The following is a 10,859-nucleotide window of genomic DNA, read 5'->3' as shown; positions in this document are numbered from 1 at the left end:
ATTTCTGTTCCACCAATACCTTTACATGTTTCAGGTTCCTCCTTTTTCAAGTATGGCCAGGGAGCCTCTGACCTAGTACTTCTTATCTTTTCTCCTGGTCTAGCCACCATTCTTCTGTATCAGTCAAAAGTGGAGCAATCGAACAAATGAAACGATGCTTAGTGTAGGAACACTCAGCAAAGGAAGCTGAGTGACTGTAAATCCCATGCTGCGTTAAATGACTGAAATACAGCATTTTGTGTGGCATTACAGCAGCATACATGCTTCTCCCTGCTTACTGCTGCTTCAGTGATACATTATCCATCAAGTGCAAGTAAAAAGCTTATGAGAGGAGACAGGCATATCATCCTGTCTGAAGCTCAGTTTACATAGGCAACTTCCTGCAGTACTAGCAACAGCCTCTGGGAACGACTGGTGTCTATGTAACATTACATTAAAATACAACTCAGGATAGACCAAATACTTATCGATCTGATCTGAATAGGAGGATATGACACCTTAATTTCCAGAAGCTTTGCAAAAATCAAGGATTCCTCAGTTGAGCAGGATGCACAGAAGCCAGTCTTTCAAGGGAGTAAGTAGGAAAAATGAAACAATGTACCAACTTCTCTGTAAGTTAAAGCCATGATTTATATATAAGCTTATCATACTGTATCCTACAGTTCTAATCCTAGACCTTGAAGAAGCTGTGTAGATTTGTGGTTTTGGTCATTTTCTGAAGTAATATCATTAGTAACCACAGAGAGACTCCAACAGTAGAAGATATTTGAGCAAGGAAGAGAAAAAAACTACAAATATCTGCGGAACAGTTTTTCAGTGAAAGGCACAGAAACACACATATCATACTAGATATGCACAGAAGAGCTCAGCATTAAAAAAATCTTTATACCCTTTCCCTCAAGCATCTCTACTCCCCTTGCTCCACAACTCTCTGCCTGACAGTTTCTTAATCACAGTATCTCTCTCGCATGCATAAAGTACTTAACCTGCAGCACAGAGAAAAAAATGCATTCATAACTACTATTTTTTCCCTTTAATCTTCTTCCCCTTCCTGCTCTTCTTAGTAGCTCTAAGTGAGCAGGGTGTTAACAACCTTCATAAAGATTTATTCAGGTCTAGACAGGAACAAAATACCCTGCACTATCAACATATGAGACTGAAGAGCAACAAAGCACACAACCTCTTCATTCAACCCAGATGGCAGGACACGCTATCCATAAGCTCATACAAGCAGCACGGCTTCTTGTGCAAGAATGTCAGTAGGCATCATTTTAGAAATACAAAAACAATTCAATTGTGGCTGAAATTCAACTAAGTCACTACCTAATTCTACAGATTGAATGTTGCCTATGACACCTAAGTGGCATCTATCTAACACTACTTTCAGCTTGTGCTTCAGGGCTAGTTTTGTACCTTTGCTCTTCGGCAGCCAGCCATAGTTGAATTTAACATTCCATCTGAGTTCAATTCAAGGTGTTGACCTTAAGCAGTAAGACTTACCACGTCTAGGATTTTACTATGTCAAAGACTTCTTTTATAGGTCCATCTCACCAGTGCATTAGCCAAGGTGCTTTTGTTGACTAATTCTCTATTTAAACCTTTAAGGACAGAGGAAAGAATATTCTCTGGAGAAGGATGTGAGCTGTGAACCTTCTCATACACCACAGTGCTATCATGCTGGAGTTTACTACTTACTACAAGAGGTACATACTTCAGCTCTGCTCATTTTAGCAAAGCTGCAAAGCCCTTAGAAAGCCTTTCCCACTTGTTACTGGAATGCAGTTAACGTAAACACCACTGTTAGCTAATTCTTGCCTCCTTCTACTGACAACAGCACCGGAACTGAAAACATCTCATTTACTTCACTGCAGCGTTCTGATCCTCTGACATCTAGACTGTGCTACATTTAGGCAGAGGTTGTCAAGTAAAGGGTGTAGGGATGTCTAAAACTACACGAACCAGAATGATAAAGCCTACTCCTCTCATTCAGTTTCAGCAGATTATGACCGCAGGTCAAGGCCAGACTAAAACAAAAGGCTCTATCATACCCCCATATGGTACAAACAGCTAAGCACACTGCACAACCAGCATGCAGTGCAGTTCCTTTCAGAGCGGGACTGTGAAGCCCGGTGCTGCTGGCAAGGCAAGTCAAAAGCTTAAGATTCTGTCCGGTTTAATTACCATCTTTCTGTAGGCTCAAAGAAGCTTATGAGAAGACAACAGCCAAAGAGAATCCTCTTCTTAGGCTTCCACCTACAGAAATTCATCTGCTCCTCACCTGCATGCCTCTTCCTCTTCAAACACACTAAAGAGTGTAAAAACTAACCATTAAAAAAATAATTGTAAAATGGTTAAAAAAAAAAAAAAAAAAAAAAAAAAAAAAAAGTAAAATGGATTATGCTGTGAATTGTTTTGCTTGCAGGAAAAAACTCCAGGCCAAGCTGTAACTGGGCATCAGGCACACCCTTTAAGCATTAAGTATAGATATTGGTCAGGCAAAGCATAGCTATGTCAATCTGCTTCAGGCACTTGAAGAGATACATGACAAAAGACTGAAGGAAAATGCGTGGCTACCACTGTCCATTCCAATCACGTTCAGGGCAATTTCCACAGTGCCCTCAATTAGGAGGTCACAAGTAAAGCTGAAAATGGATTATACTGCACAGTCAGCAGCAACACAAGTTTCTGTTTCATTCCATGATCAAATGACTTGATGCATTTTCCAGTCTCATAGGACAAATATATGTATATAATGAACAACTTGCAAAGCTGCTTTCTTCTGGAGCAGCAAAAGAAACCTTTCTCTGAAGTCATAGGAACTTCCTATCCTTTCCTTGTTAACACTCCCCCCCTCCCCACACACACACAACAACCAATATCATCAGTGACACTGCTGTAAGATCATCACAGTCCTACCCCACACTACAAAGGCAAAGACTTAGTTTGAGTGCCATACTTCCTAGTATAATTAAACATAGGGTTCCAGTCTGCAGAACAGACATGATTAAACTGGATTTCTGTTTCAGTCCCAAGTTGTTCAGCAGCCTTGGACCACAATTATGCATTTAGCTTCTCCAGAGGAACAGACTAAGGGCAAGAAACAAAAGCAACTTTGAGTTCTTGTGACAGCTTAAAACAAAAACACAGCCCTCAAAACAGAATAGCTCCGAAACAGTTTTGGAGCTGCACTGTTGTTCTGGCATATCTCTATATCAAGGCTTGATCTGAACTTATATTGTTCATGTTAGAATAACTTAAGATTTGTGTCTGCTGAAATTTAAGAGTAGCTATACAATACTGGCATGCAGTACTAGGCAAAACACAGGGAACTAACTCCTTATTAAGACCCTAACAGGTAAGCCAAGAACACTATTTAATATCTGTTCAAACACAAATATAGCTAAATGGGTCCTAACATTTCAAGACTCACAATTTCGAAGACAGATGTAATCTCAAGACACAGCTCAACCAATTTCATATAACAAAGTTAATCAAAAGTATTTTACAACCTTGTTTAAACCCAACTGTTTGTTACAACTGTGTTACTCCCACAGTGGGTAAAGGACTTTTTCCTCTGGGGAAGGGGGGGGCAGCAGAGCTCAGGTACTGGGCAGCAACGACATGCACAGCACATAGGGAGAGAATGCTTGCTATGCATTGGATAAACGCCTCCAGCTGCTCGCATCAAGGGTACAGATGGGATCATTATCTTCTGACCCTGGAAGTATTGCTGCATTTTTACTTGCATCAAAAGGACAAAAATAATTGTTCAAGGTGAAGAACTAAAAAAGGTACAGATACATCAGTCTACACCTGGGCTAGAGTTATTATTGAAACTGTTAAAAAAAAAAAAAACAAAACACAGAGGCTGAAAGTTTGTTTTCTGAGTTTCACAGGCCTCTGATCACAGCTTAGCATGTACTAGCAAGAAGAGTCAACCTGGAAAATGTCAAGACAGCAAAAAGCTCTGTGCATATAACTATTTCATGCTGATACATGAGGCAGCTTGTAAGCAAGCCAGATTCTAAAGCTTCAAAGAAAAAAAAAATAGGATTCTCTTTCCCCAAAAGATAATCCCCAAAACTGAGTTGCTCCAGGCTACAAAGGAAACCAGCCAGTTTGTTTATAACATACTGCAGGAATTCTGCCTAGGGCAAGTCAGCTGCAACGAAAATAAAGGCAAGGTTCAGAAGACAACTAGGTGATATCTTTTCTGTCTTTATGTGGGCACCTACTATAGTCTGATAGGCAATAGATTCAGGCTACTCTCTTACCTCAGTAACAACCCTCCTCCCAGTATACAGCACTTCACATTTGTAAAATACTGAAAAGCATCAGTAGCAAGAAGATGCTTAAGGTAAACTGTAGTGCAGACTGTCTATATGACTCACAGTAGTTACAAAGCAAGTCTGGGACAGATTTGGAAAAAGAATGATAGCAATTCAGTGTCCTATTCACTGCAGCTCTGAAGAAGTCACAGATGCAGCGGATGCAAAATTTGCAAGAGGCAAACACTATACCAAACCTGTCATGTTACACCACAGGCTGCAAAAAAGCAGACACCTATCAGCACTGTGCCTATCTGACTCATGACTATCAAATTTTGACCCATGCTAATGCCTTTAAATGGCAATTTTGTTTGAGGTCATTCATACTGTGTAAGCTTATTGAAATAATGGATTCAAGCCCAAATGACAGGATCCTTAACACTAACATACAGCAGAAGGAAGGTGAAATTAAAATGAAAGAAAACACTTCACCTAAAAAAAGAATTTTAAATAAATCTAATTTTCCTGTTGAACAGGGAAAAGCTTGCTTTAAGTTTTTAAAGCACAGCCACCATCTCAAAGGTAGTGCAAATGCAAAATGGAATAAATGCTTTTTTTTATCTTTAAGATAGAATTTAGAACAAACATACAACACACACCTCTGACTGCAGCACTGAATAAAGAGAACAGGTACAGCTTTATTCAAGTATTTGAACAGGTTGATCCTGAGGTTGTATGTAGACCATAATACTGTTGGCTAATTTGAAAATCAGCTACATTCAGTGAATATATCAACAAGGCAGGAACTATGCAATACTTCAGTACTCCTATTACTGTTATACCTAAAAAAAACCCTATTCTGTAGTTTCAACAAAGCTTGAAAGCTCTTTACCAACAACCAACCTTTAGAACACATTTTACTGATGAATAATAGTAAGGTAGAGATGCTTACTCACTAAGGACACCTTCTTTTGCAGAGATTGAATAAAACTTATTTCTTAAACCTCCAGAAACTGTTCTTACTGCAACTGTTGGTTTCTGCTGGTTCCAGTTCCCCACAGTCTTTTTGCTGTCAGCTTTGCTACGCAGTCCTTCAGGAGGCAAGAGATCAAAAAGAGGAAAGCTGAAGAACTGATCTTAAAATAATTCAAATAATATATTGCCCTCCTTGCCCCAGCATTCAGTAGGTCTAGCATAAATAAGTATAATGCATAATTTCTAATATATATTATCGTATGATTCTAAACTTTCAGCTTCTGGCCTTTTTTCCGCTTGTATTATTAAAGCATTGATAACTAAATATTGCACTGCTCTATTCTTACAGCAGGATTCTCAATAGCTATAGAAATTTATCCCACATATGACCTTTAAGCCTTATTTAGAATGATCTCTTCTATGGGTGACAAGGGTCTTTGAATTTCATGGGCCATTTAATCTTTAGCCTTCACCAGAACTATATGGGCTGCCGGTGAATTAGAAGTGCAGGCCCCTATGAAGCTGAAACAGATTTAACGGTAAAGCATTAAAAACATTCACACAGGCCACTGAACAGCCAAGAGAAGGTGACAACTTGTAGTGACTACTTACCTTAGACAGGAACAAAAAAAACCTAAGAGATTATTTTATTTTACTAGTGGTCTGGCCTATTTCAGGCAACAATTCCTTCCAAAGAGTCACTATGCCACAAGCTCACATGTTCTGCTATCAAAGGTTTATTGTAAGATCTGGAAGAATCAATCAAAAGGCTCATGTGAATAATGAGAAGTCTCATTTTCATTTACAATGGGCAATGCTCACAGTCACAGTGACCTTAGTGACAATTACAGCAATTGTGACCCATCTGGAGAGAAACGCAGGAGGGCATCTGATTCAGCTCTAAATCGTGCCCTCATACTCTTGCAAACACACCGTTTTAGGAGACGCAGAAGATAAGCCTGGTAAGAAAAGAACCAGGTGTAAAGGCACATTTTGAAAGTCTAAAGGAATAGCAAAAGGATCCAGATGTGCACTTTTTGGAAGTTAATATTGAAACCTATGATGCTCCCTTATTGAATACTTTAAGCAGTATTTGGTTGGTAGTTGAACTATATATTCCTTTACATTCACAAATTTCTTTCTATAGTCACTTCTGGTCAATAAAATGCTGGAACTCTTCTTTTCATTAGTAATGGTTTGCACAAGAAGGCTGAAGTACAAAGGTAAACCCAGAGAAATTGGTATGTGCAATGAACAAGTCAACCACATATACATACCCTGTGCAGGTTTCTCTACTTCCCAATTGTTCTAGGCTCCACAGTGTTAATAAGTATTTAGTTTTCATAGCATGAAGATAAGTACCCAGAAATATATTTCAAGGGGAATATTGGAAGCCCTCTTTTACATTATCCTCTCTCTGATTTATATATGAATTATTTATTACATATCTTTTGGCACTGTTTTAAAAGAAAGAAATCATGTGGGGAAGGGAAGAGGACACAGGTAACAAAGCACAAATATTCCCAAGAGACTAGATTTTCTCCCATTTCTTAATCCCAAAGCATGTTGTTATGCAGAAAAATGCCAGTGTGTTGTACGTATTATCCAAGAATCCAGGTTTGAAGTCTACATGGAAGTTTTCCATAAAGGTGAAGCAAGTATTTTCCATTTGGCAGTTAACAATATAATAAATCAATATGAAACAAGAGTAGCTATTAAAAACTGTATTTCCCCCCCTCAACAGTTACATTTTCAGTGAAAAGAGTAAACCACATAAACACTTCACTTTTCTCCTTAAAAAGACTGAACAGCTCAGATATGCCATAGATATACATGGAGGATGCATGTTAGCTTGACAATGACAGGCCACCACAATCCAGCCCATTCATTCCAGCCAGCAACCAGAAACACACAAACTCCCTTAAATTAACCCTTTAAGGGATGCCCCTTTGCACCAAAGTCAAAGTGCCTCTTAGGCAAGTAGATCAAAATTTAAAGAATCATTTGGGCTAATTTCTGGTTTCACTTTAATCAGAAATTTCTCACCCAGCCCCAATAAACAGGGGTAAAAGATTAACTTTCACATTGAAACTTTACAAAGTTGCAACTGAATCAAAAGGATCCTTTTTCATAAATAAATGCACAGTTCTCATACACAATATTTACTTGTTCAAAATAATTTCCCTCCCCATGCTCACAAGTCCCTTTTTTCTCTTGCATACATTCCATTGGTTTCTTTCAAGTTCTTCCCCACTTTGAGACCATGACAGCATCTTGTCGTCATAACTTCTTGCCAAGAAAACGGTCATGTTGCAGAGTTACTCCAAAAAATTAGCAATCATATGAAAGGAAACAGGAACAGGTGAATGGAGTTCTGCTTGAATAGGCTTTTAAACACCTTAAAATCAGTGCAACTCGCAGGAAAATCTAGAATTATTGTAAAAATGACCTGCACATACTTAAGAAAATGAAGTGCTAGGCTTTAGGCAGCAGTGCTAGAAATTCAGGCTTCTGATATTTTGTGTGAAGATTCAGGAACAGTCAGTGCACTTCCCAAAGTTTCACCACAGGTTCTTTAGTTTATAAATGCTTACATGTGTGCTTTAAGAGCACGCAACTACTACTACCAGAACAAACCTGAAAGTTTCACTGGTACACTTGTGATTGGACAGCTTAATGCAGTGCTACTGTCTCTCTTGGACCAGTGCCTAAAGAAAATGGTATTATCTTAGGAGTAGGATAAATTTCATCTCACTGAAAAGTCGCAGGGAATCAAACCATATATAATTTTTCAAGTGATTAGGAACTTAGTTTATTAAAGCCCAGTGAAACTTGGATTTCAGCTAATGGTTATTAATCTTCCCTTATCTGAGACTTAAGTTTTATGCAGCAATTAAAGGGTTAAAGTGGAACTATATGTAGTATTTGAAACAGTTCACATACTCTCTACAGAAATTTGGCAAATTCATGTCACAGCCATAGATCTCACTCTTGCAATTCCTGTAAAATATCTACAGCTCCTCTGTTAGAAGCAAAGAGAGAAACCACCTGAATGATCAGATTTTCCAGGAGTTCATAGCACAGCCCACAGAGAAGCACAGAAGGGCTGGCTGGTGATCTCCAAGTTCCAGCTGAAACAGGTAGAGCTACTGAATCAAATATGCTTTAAACACATGCTCCCAGAAGAGCTTGAGGCCAGAGAGCAGATGAGTATGGAAAAACTGATTGCATTGGAAACACCGCAGCCAACAGGAAATTAAAAACAGGATTTCAAAGCCAAACAAAAACAAAACAAACTCAAAAAGCAAGCATGTATATGTGCGCATAGATGTAATAAATACTGCAAAGCACATTTGTCTTTTTCCCCCAAGTCAATAAGTATAAAGGAATAACCAATGCACCAAAACATCAGATTTTTGCAATGAAAATGTTGATGTCAGCAAAATACCTGCAAGCCAACTGAAGAGAAAGCATTTGCATTGTCAGCCAGCCACAGCTTGCTTCCAGTTCTATGCAGCCAATCAAGCTCTCCTCAAATTCACAAGTTTGACCTAAATAAGCACCACAGCATAAAAAGCTTCTTTAGAAGTAGGATGTCAAGAGACTTACTTTAAAATACGAAATAAAATGAGAAATAAAAGGTTTCCATTGGTCAAGCTTAAAAAATTGTCTTCTTTTAGCTAATAACAGTCTGTCCCTTTGAGCCAATCAAAAATACATCTTTAGGTTTGTCCTTAATTAACACAGCCCAGCTGAGTAGCAACAACGTATAGGAACAGATGGCTGAGAGATGCATTCTGAGGGTTGGGCAAAGGGAAGCAAAATTAAAAAAGAATGGGACTACTATGGAAAAACTAGGGTGGGCAAAGGAACTTATTAATGCTCAGCCATTCTCCTTTATTTTCAGGAATCTCATTGTCCTCTCCAGTTCTGTGTTGTTCAGGTACCCTGTAGTTACTGTCTTCTATCTTCTGTCTCTGATCTGGAAAATGCCATCACAACATCCTCAGCACCTGTAACGAAAGATACAGAAAAACAAGGACCACAATTATTTCCTTTAAAATACAGGAGATGAGTGCATTATGAAGACTATCATCCTATACACTGATGAAATCAACAGGAAAGGAAATAATGAACAGAAGGAAGAGAAAGCTGTGTTTTCCTATTTTTCTGGGGCTGGAACTTGAGATGTTCCAAACATTTTAAATTCACATATAAGATTTTTCTTTGCAAATCAACCCCCCCCCCAAAAAAAAAAATCAGTTTGTTTTTAAACAAAACCAACAATTTCTTGCTTTCAAACATTTCCAAGAAACAGGACTTAAAAAAAAAAAAAAAAAAAAAAAAAAAAGCCACCACGAACAACAAAACACTCACAGGATTGACCACAGGCATCTGGAGATAATTCTTTTCTGGATTCATTGCCCTGTAAGATCCTGCACTGCAAAAGGCACTTCCTGAGCTTCCTTGAAGTATGGAGAACAAATCTGTCCAACAAAACTTGTACTGCTCTATGCATCGCACAGTCTTTTAAAATGACATCTAGATATTCTTTACTGCCTGCTCTTTTTTAATTTTAAGAATAGTTTTAACAGGCCAGTAGAAAGGCTTTTTCTTCGCTGAAAATTGCTTAAGTGTTCTTTATAAGCTAACAGGTATTGAAAAGATCTCATTCTTTAATGGAAACAGAGTTATTTTCTTTCAAGCTGAAGACTTCCATTTACCCAATGAACAGATACAGCTTTTCTAAGCAATGCTTTTATCTCTGGCCTGAAGAAGTCTTTTCCACAAGAATTTAGTCTGTGGATTTTCTCAGATCTTAAATTCATTTTTCTTCAATTGAGGCTATCAAGTGTGTATAACTACCATCAAAAATCATGTCTCCTAAGCATAGAAAGATGTTACCTATGAAATGTGTCCAAGTCTTTCCAAACTTGGGTGGCCTTTTAAGTGGATATTTATAGTAAAAAGATCTATATGGCTTGAGAATCATGTCTGATACAGGCTCCTAAAGAACACTGCACACTAGGCTCTCATTCTTCAAAAGATACCTTGAGATATTCAGAAAAAAAGGAGCTCTCTAGACTTCCTACCGAACTATAGAAAGTAGCCTCCTGGGCAATTAGAGAAATGTCTTCAGGGTAATAAGGAAATAAAAACTCATCCTAGAGTAGTGTCAAAGTAAAATGCTTTAAATCAGTATCTCCAGTCTAGACAAGAACTGGAAAACAACCCTGAAGGGCTGAGTGCAATACTTTTAATTTCTAGTAAAAACGTGATCCCTGAGAAAGTCAGATAAAAGTAAATGCTCTCTTTCATCTGTAGGTCCTCCAACTACAACCATCCAGCTGATTAAAAAAATAAAATGAACACTCCAATTGCTGTCAATATAGTTTTAAACAATTATTTCTTCAATTCAAAATTTAAGTGCGACAGATGACACACAACGTCGATTTTGGCCTTCATTAATTAATCAGGTCTGCTTGGGCTACTTTTCTGTAATATTTTTATTTATACTGTTTTCTTGAAAACCTATATTAAAGGATTAGATAACAAAGGAGGAAATGACAAAGCAGAGGCTGCCTGCCCCATCAGATAATACTGATCAGCTCTACA

At 38.1% G+C, this 10,859-nt stretch overlaps 1 protein-coding gene across 4 annotated transcripts in view; it reads right to left on the bottom strand.

Moving 5' to 3' along the window:
- Positions 1–6,775: 6,775 nt before the first annotated feature.
- Positions 6,776–10,859, bottom strand: part of CTNNBIP1 (catenin beta interacting protein 1) — a 34,626-nt gene continuing 30,542 nt past the window's right edge. For all 4 annotated transcript variants that reach the window (XM_062593167.1, XM_062593166.1, XM_062593169.1 and 1 more), the window contains one exon: positions 6,776–9,256. In XM_062593167.1, the coding sequence (XP_062449151.1) occupies positions 9,198–9,256 (59 nt within the window). In that variant the 3' untranslated portion in view covers positions 6,776–9,197. The remainder of the gene's footprint in view (positions 9,257–10,859) is intronic.

This window comes from Rhea pennata, chromosome 22 (genome assembly GCF_028389875.1).
Source record: "Rhea pennata isolate bPtePen1 chromosome 22, bPtePen1.pri, whole genome shotgun sequence".
Classification (NCBI taxonomy): Eukaryota; Metazoa; Chordata; class Aves; order Rheiformes; family Rheidae; genus Rhea; species Rhea pennata.
Note: the sequence above shows the minus strand (reverse complement) of the source record. Positions and strands in the feature narration are given on the sequence as shown.